A 24888-nucleotide genomic window follows, 5' to 3' on the forward strand; every position below is an offset into this window, starting at 1 on the left:
TTAAGAAGTCCTTATACAGGTTTAACAGCAAAATACAGAATTTCTGAAATGGAAGACAAGTAAATAGAAAATATCCAAACTGAAGCAGAGATTTTTCTTTTAAAGAAAAAAACATAGGAGCATTAGGAACGTGTGACATAGTAAAAAGGTATAACCTATCAGAGTCTGAGAAGTTAAAGAGGAGAGTGCAGGGAAGAAGCAATATTTGAAGAAGTAATGGCTGTGAATGACATCAACCCTTAGGATTCAAGAAGCTCTTCAAATATCTCTTTACAAAACTGCAAGTATTGACTATGCAAAACAGTAACAGTACTATTCTGGGAGGTTTAAAATATATGCAAAATTTAAATTAATGGAAATAATAATGCAAAAATGGGAGGCAGTAAATAGAATTAAAGTGTTTTAGTATCCTAGCATTATTAAGGAGATAAAATAGTAAGTTCAAGATGGATGTTTTAATATCTGGGGTAACAAACAGTAAAAGAATTATAACAAGTAAACAAAGGAAAAAATTAAAGAGTAAAAAAATTTTGTAATATAAAAAGTCAAGAAAGGAATGAAAAAATAGATAGTTCAAATAAAAACTAGGTCGGGCATGGTGGCTCACACCTGTAATCCCAGCACTTTGGGAGGCTGAGGCAGGCAGATCATGAGGTCAGGAGATCGAGACCATCCTGGCTAACACAGTGAAACCCCATCTCTACTAAAAATACAAAAAAATTAGCGGGGTGTGGTGGCGGGCACCTGTAGTCCCAGCTACTCAGGAGGCTGAGGCAGGAGAATGGCGTGAACCTGGGAGGTGGAAGTTGCAGTGAGCCAAGACTGCACCACTGCACTCCAGCCTGGGTGACAGAGCAAAACTGCATCTCAAAAATAAAATAAAAACTAATAGTAAGGTGGTATATATAAATTCATGTATATTAGTAATTACATTAAGTATAAATGCATTAAACATTCAAGTTAAAAGCAAGGATTGGACTTCTGGTTCTATTTTTTTTTTTTTTTTTTTGAGACGGACTCTCGCTTTGTCGCCCAGGCTGGAGTGCAGTGGCACGATCTCGGCTCACTGCAAGCTCTGCCTCCCGGGTTCACACCATTCTCCTGCCTCAGCCTCCCAAGTAGCTGGGACTACAGGCGTCCGTCACCACACCCGGCTAATTTTTTGTATTTTTAGTAGAGACGGGGTTTCACTGTGTTAGCCAGGATGGTCTCGATCTCCTGACCTCGTGATCCGCCCACCTCGGCCTCCCAAAGTTCTGGGATTACAGGCGTGAGCCACCTCGCCTGGCCTGAGACTTCTGGTTCTAAAAAACAAAACAAAACAAAAAAAGAGTGCATTCCACCCAATTCCTCCTGCTAATTACCTAAAAATCTAGAAAAATACATAAAGCATCTATCAGAAGACTCACTGGTGGACAAAAGAAAGTAGAACCTAAGGACTTAAAAAACAACACAGTAGTGAGCTCCCTAGAGGGAACTTAGAGGGAGCGAGGGAGCTCCTACATATTGCAAAATGAGCACTAGAGGAGCTTACAACCTGGAAGAACCAATGAGCACAGACAAAAGAGGCCTCCCAAAGCATGCATTTTCCAGCCAAATAATTTGAAATAGGGCAGCACTGCAGGATGGGACCTTTTGACTACACATACCTACAAAGTTCAGAAGTACCCAAGAACACCCTCACTTCTGACACCTATTGCAAGCAGAGGGATTTCCCAGGATCACCTGTACTTCTGACACCAATTCCAAGTCAGGGGTCCCCAAGACCACCCTCAGGTTCCGTAATTCGCGGAAGAACTCACAGAAATTAGAAAAGCCATGATACTTGTGGCTATGGTATTATATAGTGGCTTTACAATGAAAGGATGCAGATCAAAATCAGCCAAGGGAAGATGTGCTTAGCGCAGGGTCAAGAAGAGTTCCAGGTGTGAGCTTCCAGTGGTTTTCTCCCCGTGGAGTCATATGGACAGCACTTACTTCTCCCAGCAATGATGTGTGATGATAATACGCATGGAGTATTGCCAACTGGGGAAGTTCACTTGAGCCTTGATGTCCAGAGTTTTTACTGAGACTTGATCATGTGGACATGAATGACTCCCACTGTGGCTGATCTTAGTCTCCAGCCCCTCCAGAGCTGACATTGCATGGCCAAAGTTACCCCACTATAAACCACATGTTGGCATAGAATATTCAGTGTGGCCCAAAGCTCCCACCATAAATCACACTGTCATTATATACTATCTTGCATGGCCCAAGCAAGGCCTGCAGGACATTCCAAAGATTTAGAGGTTACCTCCCAGGAGCTGAGTGCAAAAGCCAAACCTCTCTTTGGGCAAAGTTAATCCTTTACTGCACAACAGTATACTTGAGGTGAAAACTACAAAAGATGCATCCTTTGCCTTCTTCACAATGTGACTCCAAAGATGGTGGGGTGGAGCTCTCTCAACCATCCCAACTGCATTAGCTCAAAGAGAGGTAGCACCCCTCTTGCCTCTCCAGCAGGCATTATATAGACTGTATTGGCTAACCCTACCCCAAATTAAGTGAATGACAGCAAAGAAGTAGCTACCTTCTCCTTCTAATAGAGAGTGGAGGATGGCTTATGGAGAAAGTTATACAAAGGGGTTCTTTAAATATGTGTATGATGGCCTGGGCACACCTACGAGCAGCCCATGTATAAAATGAATCAGAATCAACATTGAAAAAGCTTTCAGGGCTGAACTAGGGTGTGGGATACTGTCCAGGTTTCAAATTGGCTTCTGGGTAGCAAAAAATGAGGGAGACCAAAATAGAACTGCAAAGACTTTCAAAACTAAGTTGAATTTGAAATACAGCCCATAAAAATAGACTAAGACATGCACTCTAAACCTAAATGTGTTGACAACTGCTAAAATATAGGATTTAACGAGAAAACAGAATCTCATCACATGATATTCAGAATGTCCTGAATAAAGCCAAAATTATTCATCATCTTAAGAACCAAGAAAATCTGAAATCAAATGAGAAAAGAGCATCAACAGATAGCAACACTCAGATGAATCAGATGTTGGAATTATTTGACAAGGATTTAAAGTAGCTAACTAAAAGTGTTGCAACAAGCAGCTGTAAATAGTGTTGAATCAAGTGGAAATATATAAATTCTCAGCAAAGAAACAGAAGGTATGAGGAAGAACAAAATGAAAATTTTAGAACCAAAAAATAAAATAAGTGAAATTAAAAACCTCACTGGATGATCTCAACAGCAGAATGGAGATCCAAAGAAAAGAATCAGTTACCTCAGTTACCTGTAAGATAGATAAATAGAAATTATCCAATCTGAACAATAGAAAAAATAATTGATGAAATGATTGTTTCATCAATTCCCTCAGGCTATATTCAGCCTAAGGGACCCAGTGGGACAATAACAGAACAGCCAACAATCATTTCAGCAGTTCTAGAAGGAATGAAAAAGTAGGATGGGAGACTGGGAAAAGATTTGAAGAAATAATAGCTGAAAACCTCCCAAATTTGGTAAAAGGCATAAATGTACAGATTCAAGTAGCTGACCAAATCTCCAAAAGGAAAACCTCAAATAAATCCATGTCTAGATACATTGTAAGATTTATAAAATCCAAATTTAAGAATAGAACCTGAAAACAGTCAGAAATGACACATTACCTGTAGGGAAAGGGCAATTTGAACAAGAATGACTTTCTCATTAAAAACCACAGATGTCAAAAGGAAGTGGGACCATATTTTTCAAGTGCTGAAGGGAAAGAACTGTCAATATTGAATTCAATATCCAGTGAAAATAAAATAGGCTCTGTTTAAATTCCTTAAACTTAATTCTGAGGAATTGCCTGCCATTGGTAGTTGAGAAAGAAGTCTAAAAAAAAAAAAATAAAAAAGGAATTAACTGCCATACATTTATTAAGCATAATTACTTAGGTAATTCTTAGGAATTACCTGCCATATATTTACTAAGCAAGATGTTCAGAACTTTATGTTGTGAACTTACAACAATTTTCTAAGATATTATAAAGGGCATAAGAGATGTGCAAAGCATAGCATGACCCCAAATAGAGAGAAGAAAATTCTACATGGAGTGTAAGACTAAGTTCTGTAGAGTTGATGAAACTTAAGCTTAATCTTGGGGATGACAGGTTTAATGCAAGCAGAGTAGGGCAAAGTGATTTTTAGAAGGGAGCAGCATGAGCAAAGGTATAAAGACAGGAAAATACATGATAAATTCAGGGAACTACAAATTAGTCTGCATAATGACAAGTCTGTATGCAGTGAAGGAAAGGTGTTTATGAGGAAATTTCAGTAGAAGTATGCTGGCATGAGATCATGCAACTATCTATTTTTCCTCCAATGGATAATGGACTGCCATTAAAGTAATTTATATATAGAGAAAAGATGATTAGATTTGTGTTTACAACTGCCAAGAAGATGCTGGCGAGGTTGTGGAGAAATAGGAACGCTTTTATACTGTTAGTGGGAATGTAAATTAGTTCAACCATTGTGGTGATTCCTCAAAGATTTAGAAGATTTAGAAGCGGAAATACCATTTGACCCAGCAATCCCATTACTGGTTATATACTCAAAGGAATATAAATCATTCTATTATAAAGATACATGCATGCATATGTTCATTGCAGCACTATTCACAATAGCAAAGACATGGAATCAACCCAAATGCCCATCAGTGATAGACTGGATAAAGAAAATGTGCACATATACATCATGGAATACTATGCAGCCATAAAAAGGAATGAGATCATATCCTTTGCAGGGACATGCAGGGACCTGGAAGCTATTATCCTCAGCAAACTAATGCAGGAACAGAAAACCAACCACTACATGTTCTCACTTACAAGTGGGAGCTGAACAATGTGAACATATGGACATAGGGAGGGGAACAACACTCACTGGGGCCTGTCGGGGAAGGGTGGGGGGTGGGAGAGCATTAGGGAAAAAAGCTAATGCATGCTGGGCTTAATACCTAGGTGATGGGTTGATAGGTGCAGCAAACCATCATGACACACATTTACCTATGTAACAAACCTGCACATCCTGCACATGTACCCTAGAACTTAAAATAAAAAATAAAAAAAGACTGTCAAGAAACAGCAGGGAGAATACATCTGAATGAGCAAGAGTGGAAGTCCAGGCAATATTTCATGTGAAAGAATTAAAACACCTAAGTTGGGGGGAAAATATTATTTAACAGGAATATAGAAAAAGAAATTGGTGTAGATAGTAGGTAATTAGAATTGATAGATGGAGTAAGAAAAAGGAGGAACTAAAGTGAAATTCTCAATTATTCATTTTGTATACTCTGAGATTATAGTGTCATATACTGAAGTAGAGATTGATGAATGGGAAAAGGTTGGAGAAAAGGAACCAGATAAAATCACTTATGTTTTGCACATATTGAGATTACAGGGGTTAAACATGTAGGCAGGCATATTATAGGATGTTAGACAGAGGCCTAGAGTGGAGATAAAGATTTGGGAGTCACCAGTAGATAATTAATAACTAAAATCATCTGAGTAAATGAGACTGCTTGAGAGGACACCTGATAAAGGAGAATGTAAAGGAAAGAATCTGAAAAAATTAAAAGCATGGAAGAAGAGGTGTCAGCAATAAAAACTGAGAAATCAGACAGAGCCAGGAGAGAGTAACGTCTTAGAATGTATGTGGGGATTAGTTGATGGGGTTGAATGCCAAGATGGATGAGAAAAGCAAAAGGCAGATAAATTTTGGCTTTTGTATTTAGGAGATGTGACAGTGATAGCTAGTTGTCTTCCGACATTCACTCATCCTTTCTTCCCTAATAACAGAACATGAATTCTTAGGTGGATACTCTGAGTAAGACTCCCTTTTCCCAGCCCACCTTAAATGTAACCAGGAAACTATACTTTGGCCACACAGATACAGGTGATACTTCTGAGATGGCATTTTTTAAAGGAGGTGTGAGTGCCCCTTTCCTCCCCAACATCCTCATGCTGCTGGCCTGGAACGCTGACTCAGTTAATGCAAATCTCAGGAACCATCAAGTGACTTGAGGTTGAAAATCACAAAATAAGGCCGGGCGCGGTGGCTCAAGCCTGTAATCCCAGCACTTTGGGAGGCCGAGGCGGGCGGATCACGAGGTCAGAAGATCGAGCCCATCCTGGCTAATACGGTGAAACCCCGTCTCTACTAAAAATACAAAATGTTAGCCGGGCGTCAAGGAATTTATCCATTTCTTCTAGATTTTCTAGTTTATTTGCATAGAGGTGTTTGTAGTATTCTCTGATGGTAGATTGTATTTCTGTGGGATCGGTGGTGATATCCCCTTTTTCATTTTTTATTGCATCTTTTTGATTCTTCTCTCTTTTCTTCTTTATTAGTCTTGCTAGCGGTCTATCAATTTTGTTGATCTTTTCAAAAAACCAGCTCCTGGATTCATTGATTTTTTGAAGGGTTTTTTGTGTCTCTATTTCCTTCAGTTCTGCTCTGATTTTAGTTATTTCTAGCCTTCCGCTAGCTTTTGAATGTGTTTGCTCTTGCTTTTCTAATTCTTTTAATTGTGATGTTAGGGTGTCAATTTTGGATCTTTCCTGCTTTCTCTTGTGGGCATTTAGTGCTATAAATTTCCCTCTACACACTGCTTTGAATGTGTCCCAGAGATTCTGGTATGTTGTGTCTTTGTTCTCGTTGGTTTCAAAGAACATCTTTATTTCTGCCTTCATTTCATTGTGTACCCAATAGTCATTCAGGAGCAGGTTGTTCAGTTTCCATGTAGTTGAGTGGTTTTGAATGAGTTTCTTAATCCTGAGTTCTAGTTTGATTGCACTGTGGTCTGAGAGACAGTTTGTTATAATTTCTGTTCTTTTACATTTGCTGAGGAGAGCTTTACTTCCAACTATGTGGTCAATTTTGGAATAGGTGTGGTGTGGTGCTGAAAAAAATGTACATTCTGTTGATTTGGGGTGGAGAGTTCTGTAGACGTCTATTAGGTCCACTTTGTGCAGAGCTGAGTTCAATTCCTAGATATAGGCGTGGGCAAGGACTTCATGTCTAAAACACCAAAAGCAATGGCAACAAAAGCCAAAATTGACAAATGGGATCTAATTAAACTAAAGAGCTTCTGCACAGCAAAAGAAACTACCATCAGAGTGAACAGGCAACCTACAGAATGGGAGAAAATTTTTGCAACCTACTCATCTGACAAAGGGCTAATATCCAGAATCTACAATGAACTCAAACAAATTTACAAGAAAAAACAAACAACCCCATCAAAAAGTGGGCGAAGGACATGAGCAGACACTTCTCAAAAGAAGACATTTATGCAGCCAAAAAACACATGAAAAAATGCTCATCATCACTGGCCATCAGAGAAATGCAAATCAAAACCACAGTGAGATACCATCTCACACCAGTTAGAATGGCCATCATTAAAAAGTCAGGAAACAACAGGTGCTGGAGAGGATGTGGAGAAACAGGAACACTTTTACACTGTTGGTGGGACTGTAAACTAGTTCAACCATTGTGGAAGTCAGTGTGGCGATTCCTCAGGGATCTAGAACTAGAAATACCATTTGACCCAGCCATCCCATTACTGGGTATATACCCAAAGGACTATAAATCATGCTGCTATAAAGACACATGCACATGTATGTTTATTGCGGCACTATTCACAATAGCAAAGAGTTGGAACCAACCCAAATGTCCAACAACGATAGACTGGATTAAGAAAATGTGGCACATATACACCATGGAATACTATGCAGCCATAAAAAATGATGAGTTCATGTCCTTTGTAGGGACATGGATGAAACTGTAAAACATCATTCTCAGTAACTATCGCAAGGACAAAAAAGCAAACACTGCATGTTCTCACTCATAGGTGGGAATTGAACAATGAGAACTCATGGACACAGGAAGGGGAACATCACCCTCCAGGGACTGTTGTGGGGTGGGGGTAGGGGGAGGGACAGCATTAGGAGATATACCTAATGCTAAATGACGAGTTAATGGGTGCAGCAAAACAACATGGCACATGGATACATATGTAACAAACCTGCACATTGTGCACATGTACCCTAAAACCTAAAGTATAATAATAAAAAATTTAAAAAATTAAAAAAAAAAAAAATTAGCCGGGCGTGTTGGCAGGCGCCTGTAGTCCCAGCTACTCGGGAGGCTGAGGCAGGAGAATGGCGTGAACCCGGGAGGCGGAGCTTGCAGTGAGCCGAGATCACGCCACTGCACTCCAGCCTCGGGGACAGAGCGAGACTCCGTCTCAAAAAAAAAAAAAAAAAAAAATAAAATAAGAATGACATACAGAACAACAAAAAAAATAGTGTATGAATTTGTGAAGACACCAGGCCCTGAATGAATACTTTCAGACTTCTTTTGCTTGAAAGGATAAACTGATGTGTTTAAGCCCGTAATTTTTAGATTTCTGTTATACTAAAATGCATTTTGCCAGACAATTCTAATAAAATAGACAGAAACTGGGTTGCAATTACAGACTCTTAAGCTTTTAAGCAAAAAATTCAGTACCATGTAATAGCAAAAAGACCAGTACTCCAGGAAAATATAATTCATATTTTGAATGACAATCTAAAATACATAAAACAAAAGCTGACAAAATTACATGGAGAAATTGACAAATCTACACACGCATGGGAGACTTCCCGACTCCCCCTCCCTACTCTGAGAGATTTTAACAAGATTACATTCATTAATCACTAGATATAGCAACAAAAATTTGGCACATATAGGAAAATTTCTGCAAGAAAATTGACAAGCCAGTTACAAAGGACATGAGATCTCATACATAAAACAAATAGGCAACAGTCAAAAAATAAGGATTATACAGAAGATCTGAACAACACAAATAAGCTTTCTGTGATGCAGATAGAAATCACACACACACACAGAGAAAGAGAGGGAGAGACAACGAGAGAGAGAGAAAGAGTATATTCATCATTATATTAGGGGACCATACATGAATGACAGTGTGATAGTACACAAAATGTATAAAGAACATAAATTTAAAAACAGGCTGGGTGCAGTGGCACATGCCTGTAATCCCAGTACTTTGGGAGGCCAAGGCAGGAGGATTGCTTGAGTCCACGAGTTTGAGACCAGCCTGGGCAACATAGTGAGACCTTGTCTCTATGAAAAATCAAAACAACAACAACAAAAAGCAATACAAACTACAGACAACTCAGTTAAAAAAAAAGGGTGGGGGGGATGAATCAAGCAATTTTCAAATGAAGTGTACATGACAATAAAATTCTGAAAAACTGTTCAATCACATTAGTAACCAGGGAAATGCTAATTAAATCCAAAATGAGATATCTCTGCAAACTCCCCAAGATGGCTAAAGTTGTAAAGATTGAAAACACCAAGTACTGGTAAAGATACAAAGTAGTAAACATATCTGCACACTACTGGTACGAATACAAATTGGCATAACAACGTTGCAAAGCTGTATGACATCATATACTAAAGTTGGAGAGGAGCCAGGTGCAGTGGCTCAGGCCTGTAATCCTAGCACTTTAGGAGGCCGAGGCAGGAGGATTGCTTGAGACCAGGAGTTCAAGACCAGCCTGCGCAACATAGCAAGATGCCGTCTCTACAAAAAGAAAAAAAAAATTAGCCAGGCATGGTGGCATGCGTCTATAGTCCCAGCTACTTGGGAGGCAGGGGTAGCAAGATCACTTGAGCCCTGAAAGTTGAGGCTGTAGTGAGCTGGGATCACAGCATTGCACTCTACTCAGCTTGGGTGACAGAGCAAGACCTTGCCTTTGGATAGAAATAACTTCTCAAAGAAATGTTCACAAGAGCATATTTCATAATGCATTTTATATTTCTCCATAGTAAAGGCTTAAAAATAAATGAAAATAAAATTATAATGGTACAGAAATGCATATGGTATACCATCTTCTGTGGAAAGAACATAATACTTTTCCTATTTGTTTTTGTCTATATGATGACACTTTGAACACACACTAAAAAAATTAGTTATCCAGATTGAGGACATGGGCTGATAGGAAAAGAAAGAGGGAGATTTTTCACTATGTACTTATTTTCTTACTTTTAAATCATATGCATGTATTACCTATTCAAAATACTCATCTGACAAAGGTCTAATATCCAGATTCTACAGGGAACTTAAAAACACATTTACAATAAAAAAACAACCCCATCAAAAGTGGGCAAAGGATATGAACAGACACTTCTCAAAAGAAGACATTTATGTGGCCAACAATCATATAAAAAAAGCTCAACATCACTGATCATTAGAGAGATATAAATCAAAACCACAATGAGATACCATCTCATGCCAGTCAGAATGGCTATTACTAAAAAGTCAAGAAACAATAGATGCTGCCAAGGCTGTGGAGAAATAGGAACACTTTTACACTGTTGGTGGGAATGTAAATTAGTTCAACCATTGTGGAAGACAGTGTGGCAATTCCTCAAGGATCTAGAACCAGAAATACCAGTTGACCCAGCCACCCCATTACTGGGTATATACCCAAAGGAATATAAAGCATTCTACTATAAAGACACATTCACATGTATGTTTATTGCAGCACTATTTACAATAGCAAAGACACAGAACCAACCCAAATGCCCATCAATGATATACTGGATAAAGAAAATGTACATATACAACATGGAATACTATGCAGCCATAAAAAGGAATCAGATCACATCCTTTGCAGTGACATGGATGAAGCTGGAAACTATCATTCTCAGCAAACTAACACAGGAACAGAAATCCGAACACTGCATGTTCTCACTCATAAGTGGGAGTTGAACAATGAGAACACACAGACACAGGGCAGGGAACAAGCCACACCAGGGCCTATCGAGGGGTGGGGGGATAAGGGGAGAGAGAGCATTAGGACAAATAGCAAATGCATGCAGGCTTAAAACCTAGATGATGGGGGCCAGGCATAGTGGCTCACACCTGTAATCCCAGCACTTTGGGAGGCCAAGGTGGGTGGATCACCTGAGGTTGGGAGTTCGAGAACAGCCTGACCAACATGGAGAAACCCTGTCTCTACTAGAAATACAAAATCAGCCAGGCATGGTGGCTCAAGCCTGTAATCCCATCACTTTGGGAGGCTGAGGCAGGTGGATCACAAGGTCAGGAGATCGAGACCTTCCTGGCTAACATGGTGAAACCCGTCTCTACTAAAAAAATTTAAACAAAATTAGCCAGGCCTGGTGGCAGGCGCCTGTAGTCCCAGCTACTCGGGAGGCTGAGGCAGGAGAATCCCTTGAACCCGGGAGGCGGAGCTTGTGGTGAGCTGAGATCACGCCATTGCACTCCAGCCTGGGCAACAAGAGCGAAACTCCATCTCAAAAAACAAAGCAAAACAAAACAGCAACAACAAAAAAACAAACCTAAATGACGGGTTGATAGGCGCAGCAAACCACCATGGCATGCGTATACCTATGTAAACAAACCTGCACGTTCTGCACATGTATCCTGGAACTTAAAGTAAAATTTAAAAAAAAAGAAAATATTGCACCCATGAATATTAGAAAGATCATTCAGAACTGAAGAAAAGAGTCCTTGAAATTAAAAATACAATATTAATGAGAAACTCAGTAACCTGAAACTTTCCATGATACTGCACTGAGCACATCTTCTCTGGCTGATTTTAATCCACATCCTCTTCCTGTAATGAACTATAAGCATGAGTATAATGGCTTTCCTGAGCTGTGTAAGTCCTTCTCGTGAATTATTGAAACTGAGGGTGGTCTTGGAGACTCCTGAGCTTGCAGTTTCTGTCATAAGTGAGGGTAGTCTTAGAGACGCCTAAATAATTTTACTGGGGCTTGTATCTGAGTGTCAATAGGGCTGTATTCCTTCTGGAGGTTCTAAGGGAATATCAATTTCCTTGATTTTTCTAGCTTCTAGAGGCCACCTGTATTCTTTGGCCTTAAAACAACACAAATTTGTCACTGTTCTGGAGGTCACCAAAATAGGTCCTGCTTGGCTGCATTCCTTCTGGAGACTCTACAGGACAATCCATTTCTATGTCTTATCCAGCTTCTTGAGACTCAAGAGATCTAACATTTGAGAAACATGAGGAGAATTCCTAGTATCACATGGAAGGGGCAGCCCATGCCAGTAGCTGAGTATCAGATAGAGTAACTATGAGCAGGTCGACAACTCCAAGAGGAGTTTCTTTAAAAAGCTGAAATGAATAGCATGTAATCTAGAGCCAACGGCCTGGGTCTTATTTTCCTGGCTTCATCATTCAGGAGCTGTATAATCTTGGGCAAATTTCTTCTCTGTGTAACAGTTTTCCTCCTCTGTAAAATGAGAATAATGATTATAGATAGCTGTCTTCGTTTACTGTTACTACAAAGGAATACCTGAGCCTGGGTAATTTATAAAGAAAAGATGTTTATTTGGCCCATGGTTCTGCAGGCTGTGCAAGAAGCATGGCATCAGCATCTGCATGTGGGGAGGGCCTTCAAGCTGCTTCCATTCATGGCAGAAGGGGAAGAGAAGCCAGTGTGTGTAGAGATCATATGGCAAAAGAGGAAGAAGGAGAGAGAGAATGGGAGGTAGCAAGCTCTTCTCAACAACCAACTCTCACGGAACTCATAAGATTGAGAACTCACCACCTCCCCAGAGAGGGCATTAATCTATTCATGAGGGATCTGTCCCCATGACCCAAACACTTCCCATTATGCCCTACCTCCTACACTGGGATCAAACTTCTCTTTTATTTTCTTTTCATTTATTTATTTTTGTAAGAGACAGGGTCTCGCCATATTACCTAGGCTGATCTCAAACTCCTGGCCTCAATTGATCCTCCTACCTTGGCTTCCTGAATAGCTGGGATTACACACAAGCCACCGTGCCTGGCTTGGGGGATCAAATTTCGGCATGAGATTTGGAGAGGATAAATATCCAAACTATAGCAATAACTCGTAGGGGTTGTGACTGAATTAGTTAATACAGAATGCTTATAGTGCCTGGTATATAGTAAGCACTATATTAATGTTTATATTATATTACTGTTATTATTTAATATATTTTAATATATTGAGAAGGTATTTATATACCTGGGAAGACTAGAGATGAATTACTGATATGTATAATATATATTGTACATGTATGTATGGAAAACAAAACAAATGATTAAGCCAGACACTTATAATTTCAGGTAAAACAAAAAGCACTGCATAAAAAGTAAATGGCTCACTTGTGAATATTGTTAAAATAATCATCATAATAAAATGCAGCCTATTGATTTACCCCAAATTATGATATACCCATATTAGGCTGGGCACGGTGGCTCACGCCTATAATTCCAGCACTTTGGGAGGCTAAGGTGGGCAGATCGCTTGAGCCCAGGAGTTCAAAGACCAGCCTGGGCAACATGGTAAAACCCCATCTCTACTAAATAAATAAATAAAATACCCATATTAGACGGAGGGTACATGAGAAATGTGTACGTGAGTATCAAGGGCCTGAGTGTCTGAAAGAGAGCTAATTCCTTCTTTCCATTGTGTTGTCTGTAGATAACTGCTTAAAACTGAAAGCCTAGAAATACCAATACAAACATGTTATTTAGACATATGAAAGTAAACAGCAAAAGATACTAAACTGCGTTCAACGTGATTACCTTTGAGAAGCTGAAATTTGAGGAAGAAGAGAGCAGATTACAACTGTTTTACTCTAAGAAACCACAAAGAGCAATTTGACTAAGTAAATATAGGTAAAATTTTCATGGCATTCAAAATGAAATACTTATTTTTAAAAGTTCAAATGCAAAGGACAAAGAGGCAGTTATAACTGAACAAAACATAAAAGACTATGCTTAATATATGAAGTCCTCCGTTCAAACTCAATAAACTGTATTCCACTCCTGGAAAGATACAGTAGATGCACTTGTCTTTACTCATCCTGTTAAGTTCATCTACAAACCATAGACATTATCCATCAAACCAACATACAGAGACTCTGAAAGGTAAAGAAAAATAGGCACCCTGGCTAGGGGCCTCAGGAATCAGGGAACTAAACAGTAATGAGCTCTCTGTGTCTTTCGGCCTCATATAGATAGCTCTGACCAGGTGTTCGAAAAACCTACAATCCAGAAACATCAACAAGTGCATACAAAAAGGCCTGGAAAAAAGTGCTTTCTCTAGCTAAAAGACCAGGAAAGGGGCAACAGAGAAAAATGAAAAACTTTTAGACAAAACCTACTCCAACCAAATACCACAGATTATAAAACAACAAAAAACTGGGGGCGTGGTCAGCTGTAATCCAGCACTTGGAGGCCGAGGCAGGGATCAGGTAGGAGATCAGACACGTGAAACCCTCTATAAAAAAAAAAAAAAAAAAAAAAAAAAAAAAAACAAAAAACTGTGGGCTTGATTCATCTCTCATCAGCAAAGACTCAGTGGGCAGCCTAGACTCCTGTATTTGCCTGGCTGTCTGGGGATGCCCCTTCACTGCAATAGGGTAGTATGAGAAAAAGCCAACTGGGGAGCTGGGACTTTCATCTCTGCACAGTGGTAATGGGTAGCTTTCCTGCCATGCCAGTGGGAGCCACCTCAGGGCTGGACTTCCATTCCTACCTAGCAGTAATGCGACACTCTTCCCATTACGACAGGTATGGTGTGAGAGGATGCAAAATGAAAATCCAAGACCTTCACCACTCTGAGAGGTAATGAGGCCCTATCCAACCTAACAATATCAGAGAAGACAGCATGAAGAGCAGAAACAAGGTACCCTCTCCTTTAGACAAGGTGATGTCACCAGAGGTCTACTGGGGAGCCTGAACTGCCAACCCCAACTAGCAGTAATGAGGTGTCTCTCTCCCCACAGACTGTCAACAAAGTTCAAGCAGGGAACATGCAAATTCACATCCACCTGGCAGTAGTACAGCAAGGCCCCCCAGTTCCCACACTGGCCCAGGGCACGCCTGCTAAAAAAGAGGACTAAAATAAGATCTAGAGTCTCATAATGCCCAAGGTTTCCACAATACATTACAAAATCATTTGTAAAACCAAGAACCAGGAAAATCTCAACTTGAATAAGGAAACGACCAATCAACCGATACTAAAACTGAAGTGATGCATGTATCAGAATTATTTCATAAGGATTTTAAAGTAGTCCTCATAAAAATGTTTTAACAAGCATATGAACACACTTGAAACAAAAAAAATTCAACAAAGAAATAGAGAAGAGATGAAAAAAACAAATGAAAATTTTAGAATTAAAAAATAACCAATATTAAGAACTCAATAGATGGGCTCAAAAGAATGCAGACAACAGAAGAAATATTCTGAGTACCTGAAAATAAAATAGAAATGATCTAATCTAAAGAATGGAGAGAAAACAGACTGAGAAAAAAAGGAACAGAACCTCAGTGACATGTGGGACAGTAACAAAAAATCTAACATTTGTGTCCTTGGAGTTCCAGAAAAAGAAAGAGAAAGGAATGGGGGTTGAACAAGTATTTGAAGAAATAATGAATGAAAATTTCTGAAACTTCCCAAAAGATATACACTTACAGATAGAAGCTGAGCAAATCCCAAAAAGGATAAAACCAAAGAAATTCACACTAAGAAAGAATTATAGTCAAACTTCTGAAAACTACAGACAAAGAAAGAATGCTGAAAGCATTCGGAGAGAAACTACACATTACCCATAGGAGAAAAACAATTTGAATGACAATGTGAGATACTAAGAACCATGGCTCCCCAAAGATGTTCACATCCTAATTCCCAGAAATTGTGAATATGTTAGGTTGCATGGCAAAAGGGAATTCAGGTTTCAGATCAAATCTAGGTGACTAAATCGGCTGTCCTTAAAATAGGAAGATTAATTATCTTGGATTATCTGGGTGGGCTGAATATAATCACAAATTTGCTTAAAAGTTAAAGCAGGAGGGCCAGGCGCGGTGGCTCATGCCTGTAATCCCAACACTTTGGGAGGGCCAAGGCAGGCGGATCACCTGAGGTTGGGAGTTTGAGATCAGCCTGACCAACATGGAGAAACCCTGTCTCTACTAAAACATACAAAATTAGCAGGGCGTGGTGGCGCATGCCTGTGATACCAGCTACTCGGAAAGGTGAGGCAGGAGAATCGCTGGAACCCGGAAGGCGGAGGTTGCGGTGGGCCGAAATCGCGCCATTGCACTCCAGCCTGGGCAACAAGAGCAAATCTCTGCTTCAAAAAAAAAAAAAAAAAAAAAAGTTAAAGCAGACGCAATAAAAGAGAGTCAGAGAAAGATGCGACTACAAAAGAGTGGTCAGAGAGATACAATGTTGGTGGCTTTGAAGTTGGAGGAAAGGGCCACAAACTGTGAAATGTGGGCACCCACTAGAAGCTAGAAAAGTCATAGAAAATAGAAACAGATTCTGTCTTACAGCCTGTAGAAAGGAATACTGCCCTCTTGACACCTTGATTTTAGTTCAGTGAGACCCATGTTGGCCTTCTAAAATACAGAACTGTAAAAAAAAAAAAAAGTGGTTTTTTTTTTTTTGAGACGGAGTCTCGCTCTGTCGCCCAGGGTGGAGTGCAGTGGCGCAATCTCGGCTCACTGCAAGCTCCGCCTCCCGGGTTCACGCCATTCTCCTGCCTCAGCCTCCCGAGTAGCTGGGACTACAGCCGCCCGCCACCACGCCCGGCTAATTTTTTGTATTTTTAGTAGAGACGGGGTTTCACCGTTTTAGCCAGGATGGTCTCGATCTCCTGACCTTGTGATCCACCCGCCTCGGCCTCCCAAAGTGCTGGGATTACAGGCGTGAGCCAACGCGCCCGGCCCAAAAAAGTGTTATTTTTAAGCAACTAAATTTTTGATAATTTACTTCAGCAGCAATAGAAAATTAACATGCAGTTTTAACTAATATCTCATCAGAAACTTTGGAGGCCAGAAGGAAGTAGCACATTTTTCAAGTGCTAAAAAAAAAAAAAAAAAAAAAAAGAACTATCAACTTAGAATTTTGGATCAGGCAAAAATATCCTTCAGGAGAAAGTGGAAATCAAGACATTCTGAGTCCTCCAAAAATTCCTATGTTTAGGCTGTAACCCCTAATGTAACTGTATTTGGATATAGGGCTTTTAAGAGGTAATTACGGTTAAACAAGGTAGGGGTCCTAATCTGATAAGACAGATGGCCTTACAGAGAGAGATTCTCTCTCCATAGGCAGGCAGGCGGTCACTAGGGAATGGCCTGTGAGCACATAGTGAGAATCTGGTTTTCGTCTACAAGCCAGGAAGAGAGCCCTCATCAGAACCTGACCATGCTTGCACCCTGATCTCTCAGTTCCAGCCTCCCAGAACTGTGAGAAAATAAATTTTTGTTGTTTAGTCCACCCAGTCTATGGTACTTTGTTATGGCAGCCTGAGCTGACTAAGACAACTACTAACAACTCTGCACACATAAATTTGACCACTTAGATGGAAGGGGCCCATTCCTGAAAACACACAAACCCTCTCGATATGAAATAGACAATGTGAATAGCCTGTATCTCTTAAAGAAACTGACTTTGTAATCTTAAAACTTCCAAAAAAGAAATCTCCAGGCCCAGACAGTTTCTCTGGAGAATTCTACCAAATATTTGAAGAACTAACATAATTAACATCAATTCTACACAGTTTTTTCCAGAAAACAGAAGAGAAGGGAATACTTCCCAGTTTATTGTGTGAGGCTATGATTTCCCTGACACAAAAACTGGACACAGTATAGAAAAAGAAAACACAAACTATACACAATCTCTGGCAGAATAATCAATATAAAGGAACACATTCCAACTTATTTTATGAGGCCAGGGTTATCGTGATACCTAAACCAGAAATAGTACCAAAAGAAAAAAAAGAGAGAGAAAAAAAAAGCGATATCCTTCACAAATATGATACAAAAACCCTTAACAAAATATTAGCAAATGCAAATAATTTAAAAAGTATATACCACAACCAAGTGGAGTTTATTCCATGGATGCAATGCTGGTTCAATATTAAAAAAATCAATCAATGTAATCTACCATACCAACAGACTCAAGAAGTAAAATCACATGATCATGTCAATTGGTACAGAAATAGCATTTAACAAAATTCAACTCCCATTCATGATAAAACCTCAAGGTTGTTTCAGAAGGTGGTCCTTGGACAAGGAGCATTAATGTTCTATGGAAATTTGTGAGAAATAAAAATTCTCATATCCCATCCCATAGCTACTAAATCAGAATCTGAATTCAAATGCAAGTAAAGTGTCAGAAGCACTGTTCTATAAGACAGCAAAAGAAAAACTGTTAGTGCACGTTCTTTCTTTCTTTTTTTGAGACAGAGTTTCACTCTTGTCACCCAGGCTGGAGTGCAATGGCGCAATCTCGGCTTACTGCAACCTCCGCCTCCTGGGTTAAAGCAATTCTCCTGCCTCAGCCTCCTGGGTAGCTGGGATTACAGGCGCCTGCCACCACACCTGGCTAATTTTTGTATTTTTAGTGGAGACGGGGTTTCACCTTGTTGGCCAGGTTGGTCTGGAACTCCTGACCTCACGTGATCCAACGTGATCCACCTGCCTCAACCTCCCAAAGTGCTGGGACTACAGGTGTGAGCCACCGCGCCTGGCCTGTTAGTGCACTTTCAGTAGGGTTGCTGTTGAAGACTGTTCTGTCATTAACCATCTGAAGATCTATCAAAAAATTTCTCAAACATCAAGAACCATGAAATCTTTACCACAGATGAAATAAATTACTTGTTAATTTTATTAATATAAACCATGTATCCAATTTCCATTATTGCCATGTCTTTCAGGAAGATCAGAGACAATTTAACAGTTCAAAGTTCATGACTGTGTAAGACCATATATTCTAAACTTGACTTGGGGTTAACAGTCTCTTCTTCATTTTATCTGATCTTGGTTTTTATTTATTTAGTCTTGTCATCTTACTATAGGAATTGTTAGATGTCTCCTAAAATCCACTAAAAGTAAAAGAAAGCAACAAATAAACAGATGAACAAATAAGAACTCACCAGGGACTTGGTCATTTTTGGCTCTTCGGACAAAGGGGCAGAGATCTGAGAAAACAGATGGGTAGAGGTACCCATGAGAGAAGGAACTGTGCCAATGTCACACATGGACACATACATCATTTAGTGCCCTTGCACCTTACTCAAAAATTTATTTCTGGAACTACCACATTAAAATATCATCCCATCCCATATTGTACAAAGATTTAAGTACAAAAGTTTTACCATAACATGGTTAATAAAAAAGAAAGGTTAGAAATATTTAGATACTCAATAATTGTGGATTGCTTAAATACTTTATAAAATATCCAAAGGATATACTGTTCTATTACATTATTATACTATCTGATTTCACAGGCCCTTCAAGTTATCATCAACTGTGGTACCTGACTCCTCACTATCACTCTTCAATCTGCTGTAATTGTCAACTGGTGCCCAGAGACTCTACTCCCAGAAGCCATTACTGAAACCTCAGATTCACTGATTTCCATGCCTTGCTGCCCATGAGCCCTGCATCCCTCATCCTACAATACATGATCACAGAGTCTTCAATTCCTCTACCCTAATGGTCCTCGCTCTTTACCAATCAATCCCACGTCCCCATGACTGGCCTCTATGCCTATATGACTACCCATCATGCATCTCCATTAGCCATCCCAAGAGTCCCAATCCTAGGCACACCTGTACCTGCACTGGGGCCTTATCACACAAACACATCTCCCATCACTGACACAACTAGGCTATAAACTCCTCCACATACACAAACAAGAACTCAATCAATGAACAAATCAGGGGAAATTCTTGAATGTATAGAATAAATTTATAAATAGAAAACACTTCTAAATCTAATTGTGAAAAACCAGACTATTTACAGAGGAAGAATGAAGGAAATAAGAAAACTCTTCATCTGCAGTACTGAAAGCTAAATGATGTTGGAAAGAGCATCTAAAAGACCACTCCTCTGTCAGGGCCAGAGAGACATTTTCAGAAATAAAAACACTTGCAGAGTATCTCTGTCTTTGAGAGAAATACTGAAAGAAGTAGTTCAAATAAATGTAAAATGAATCACACAATAAATCTTGAATAGGAAAATATTTTTTAGCAATAATTCTTGCAAAAGATATATAATTATAAAAAAGGACAATGTGACAATGTGATAAAGAGGCCACTAAAGAGAAAATAATACCCTACGATAATACATTCCTAATAATCTCAGGAAAAAAACGGAAAAAATGGGGTGCAGAATGGAAACAATGAGCAGAAATTTCATCAATCCAATGAAAATATTATGTAAAGAAAAAGCAGAAAATAAAAAGAGCTAAATAGTAAACATCAAATGGAAGGCATAAAATCAGATAAATCATTATAACACTAAACTGAGATGTAAAATTCTATCAATAGAGACTGTAAATTGGATTTGAAAAAAATAAAAGTATCTATTGTAAACAAACAGGTAATCTGACACAGAGACAAATATGGATATAAAATAAAGCTCTGGGCAAAGACACATCATCCAAATGCAATAAAAGTAAAAACAAGGGTGGCAATGTGAGTATCAAAGTGGAATTCGATGTTAAAAAGTGTTTTTTCTTTTTGGTCGAAAAAAGGGATCCTATAATAATATCACTTAATATATGAAAAAGGATAAAAAATGCACTAACCATTAAGTGTATGTATGTCCATCCCTCAGATACACAAATAAAATTAGCAAAAAAGCACATATAACTGCAAAGTGAACTATTAAAAGTGATTTTTATTGTATCTCTTCCAGAATATGAAACAAGTAGACCAAAATTAGGAAAGATAAAGATTTGAAAAATACCAACAAGCAAGATTTAATTAGAGAGAATTTTGGCCCATACAACAAAATATAATTTTTCTCTTATATCTGTTGAACAAAGTTCATTGAGTAACTTTGCTTCAAGGAAAATCTTGATAAATTGTTAAAAGTTGAGACTTGATAGTCTGCATTTTCTGACAATACAGTAAAATAAAAAACAGCTAAAACACACTTTAATAATTTGGGAATGAAGAAACTCTCCTAAATAACTAAGAATCAAAGGGAAACATCAAGATGAACTTATGCATTTCATACATAAAGATGTACTTAAAGAAACTTTACAACCCTAAATGTATCCAGCATAAAACTTAAGAAAATAAGGGAAAGAACAACAAATTACATCAAAAAGTGGGAAAAAGAGAAAATACCTAAAAAGAAAAAGAGAAAAATTAATATTAAAAGAGTAGGGAGTATTTTATTGGACATTTCAAAATGTCCAGTAAAATAAATAAACCTTTCAGACGCTTGATTCTTTTTAAATAGAGAGAGAAAGAATGAATGATATATAAATATAATAACCGTAATGATAAAGGAGCTACTAGTCTGGATATGAAAGAGAACAGAATGGAAATGGAAACATGCAGTTCTATGTAATATATTCTTTAAATCTTTAGCAAAATATATCATGATAATGAAACAGAAACGAAAATATAAACAGACCGGTACGTATGAAAGAGAGGAAACTAAGATGTGCATCATTCACACTCCTCAGATCCCTCCTTAGTCCCCACAGTCATCCTCCCCCACAACCCCACAGTCCGCCCTCACTCCGCCCTCAGATCCACCACCAGACGGAGACCCCCAGTCCCTCCTCACGCCGCCTGCAGATCCACCACCAGAGACCCCTCAGTGCCCCCTCACTCCTCCCTCAGATCCACCATCAGAGATCGCTCCGACTTCCACTATTCCATCCACTAATCGTCCCCATCACTGACCGGAGGGCTCACGACAGACATCAGAGATTCTTCTAGCTCAGTTCACAGATGCTGCCATCCCTCTACTCACCTGCCCCTCACCCACGTCCTATCAGGACAGTGGTCATTTGCCTCGGGCGGTGACTATAGTCGCAAGAACCAGAACAGGACCCACTTCCTTTTTGTCAATGCCTCCCAGGCCCAGAGGTACTTCTTACAGCGCTGCCTGGGTGTGCGCATGCTCAGCAGTCTTCGTGGTCGAAAGTTGCCAGTAGTCAACATGGCGCTTTGCCAAACACGCTCCCGTTTCAGCGGCTTAGGCTGGGCGCCAGTATGGCGGCGCCCATGTAGACACTCTGACCTGTGGGCGGCCATGTTGAGGTGATGTAGAGACTGAGGGGCTGAGGGTTGTCCAAAGGAAAGGAAACAAAGCAGAGGTGTGTCCCATCATACTAAGCCAGGACACAATTAAAGCCTGTCACCTCAGGTTACAGTCTTTCTCCAGTGCTTCTGTGGACACAACAACACTGTTAACCAACAGGAACTAATCAGCATTTATATAACACCGCAAACGCAGCCGAATACACATTTTATTCGTGTCGATGGGGCACTTAGCAAGATATGAAGTAACCTGGGCCATAAAACAAATCTCAGCAAATTTAAAACAACTGAAATCATACAGTTTGTTCTCTGAACACAATAGAATTAAACTAGAAATCAGTAACAGGAAGATAAAAGGAAAATCTCCAAACACGTGAAAACACATGCTAAATAATCCATTGTTCAAAGAGAAAGTCTCAAATTTTTAAAATACATTGAAATGAATGAAAGTGAAAGTGAATGAATTTTTAAAATACATTGAAATGAATGAAAGTGAAACACAACATATCAAAATTTGTGGGATGTGGCTAAATCAGTGGTGAAAGAAAAATGTATACCACTAAGGGCTTACATTAGAAAAGAAAAAAATTTCAAAGCAATAACCAAGCTCCCCCACATACTAAAAAAAGAAGAGCAAAATAAACCGAATGCAAGTGAAAGAAAGGAAATAATAAGGATAAGAAGATAACTCGATAAAATGTAAAAAGAAAAATAGAGAAAAACCGATTAAACAAAAGCTGGTTCTATAAATGTTAATAAAATTGACAAGCCTGTAGAGGAGACACAAAATATCAATATCCAGGATGAAACAGGAGATACCACTGTAGACCATGATGAAATCAAAAGAATAAAGAGAATACTACAAACAACTCTACAAACATAAATTTCACAACATAGATGAACTGCATTAATTCTTGAAAAAGCACAAATTCTCTCTTACAACATGAAATAGTTATGTTGAATAGCCCTAGAACTGAAGTCATAATTTGAAATATCTGAAAAAGAAATCTTCAGGATTAGAGATTTGGATAGCTAGATCAGAGAATTCTAACAAACATTTAAAGGTTAACACAAATTATATCCAGTCTCTTCCAGAATAAAGGATAGAAAGAAGACAACAGAAAGATATTCCAACTCATGAGGCCAGTGTTACTCTGATATCAGAGCTAACGACAGAAGAAGAAAAGAAATCAGTATTCTTCATGAATATAGATGGAAAAAATTCTCAACCAAATAATAGCAAAAATAATTCAACAATATATAAAAATAATTTCAAACCATGAACAAGTGATATTTATTCCAGGAATAAAAAGCTGTTTTGGTATTCAAAAATCAATTCGTGTAACCCACCACATTAGCAAGCTAAAGATAAGCATATTACATGATTATGTCAATGCAGGAAAAGCACATGAAAAAATTCAACACTCATTTATAATGAAAAAAAACTTCCAGGAATTAGGAACAGAGGTAAAATTTCTAACTTTTAAGTTAGAAAAAAATCTACAGCTAACATCAAACTAAAAGATGAAAGAGACTGAATGCTTTCCCGTTCAGTTTGGGAAGGAGGAAAATATGTCCGTGCTCATCATTTTTATTCTACATAGCTCTGGAAGACCCAGCCAGCTGACAAAAATTCTCTCCATAACCAGACTCTAACCATGCTCCTTTGAACTCTCTTGCCAACTAAACCCTGGCTTTTGGGCTTTTGTGTTGTCTATGAATTGCCCAATATTAGTAAGAATCCTAGCAAGGCAATTTAGTCAGAATCCTCCATCTTCATATCTGATCACCATTGATATCTAATTGGTTTTCTTAATATCTACCATCCCCAGGTGATAACTGATCACTATTGATATCTAATTGGTTTTCTTATTATCTACCATCCCCAGGTGATACCTGATCACTCTGGCCTGGCTTCAGCAAGAATTCTGTGAGGTCAGTTTAGCCAGATTCCCTCCTATTAGTAATTTTCCATACACTACCACCCCTCCACCCTGCTCTATGGCTATAAAATTTCTATTCAGAGGGAAACCTGAATATATGGAAACTAGAGATTACTGCAAGACCCTATTGCAGTAATCTCTATATCTATTGCAATAATCCTTCTAAATAAAGTTTGTCTTACTATTTTTTTAACAGGTGTCACAAAAAGTTTTTTCTCTAATACAGCTCAACAAAACAAGTCTGAAATAGAAGAATAAAGTGGGAGGAATTATTCTACCCAATTTTTTAACTTTTTACATAGCTACAGAAATCAAGACAGTGTGGTATTGGCAGGGGTATAGACAGTTCAATCAAACAGAATTGAGAACTCAGAAATATTTCCATACAAGTACAACCAACTGACTTTTGAAAAAGGTGCAATATGAATTCAATGGTAGAGTGGTTCTGGAGCAGTTAGATACCATAGACAAAACAATGAACCTCAATCTAACCTCATGTCTTTATTAAAAAAAAAAGGATCAGCCGGGTGCGGTGGCTCACGCCTGTAATCCCAGCACTTTGGAGGGCTGAGGCGGGAGGATCACGAGGTCAGGAGATTGACACCATCCTGGCTAACAAGGTGTAACTCCGTCTCTACTAAAAATACAAAAAAATTAACCGGGCATGGTGGCAGGTCCTGTAGTCCCAGCTACTGGGGAGGCTGAGGCAGGAGAATGGCGTGAACCCGGGAGGCGGAGCTTGCAGTGAGCCGAGATGGCGCCACTGCACTCCAGCCTGGGCGACAGAGCGAGACTCCCTCTCAAAAAAAA

At 39.0% G+C, this 24888-nt stretch overlaps 1 protein-coding gene across 3 annotated transcripts in view; it reads right to left on the reverse strand.

Moving 5' to 3' along the window:
* ZNF484 (zinc finger protein 484) overlaps positions 1 to 22618 on the reverse strand; it is a 33070-nt gene extending 10452 nt beyond the window's left edge. Inside the window, exons 1-2 of one of the 3 annotated variants that reach the window (XM_003282332.4) lie at positions 21846 to 22618; positions 19004 to 19048 (exon numbers count right to left, since the gene is read on the reverse strand). In XM_003282332.4, coding sequence (XP_003282380.2) covers positions 19004 to 19018 — 15 coding nt within the window. In that variant the 5' untranslated portion in view covers positions 19019 to 19048; positions 21846 to 22618. Of the gene's footprint in view, positions 1 to 19003; positions 19836 to 21845 lie in introns of those variants that run through there. The other 2 variants (XM_030803541.1, XM_030803441.1) reach the window with 2 other exon arrangements.
* Positions 22619 to 24888: the final 2270 nt, after the last annotated feature.

This window comes from Nomascus leucogenys, chromosome 1a (genome assembly GCF_006542625.1).
Source record: "Nomascus leucogenys isolate Asia chromosome 1a, Asia_NLE_v1, whole genome shotgun sequence".
Classification (NCBI taxonomy): Eukaryota; Metazoa; Chordata; class Mammalia; order Primates; family Hylobatidae; genus Nomascus; species Nomascus leucogenys.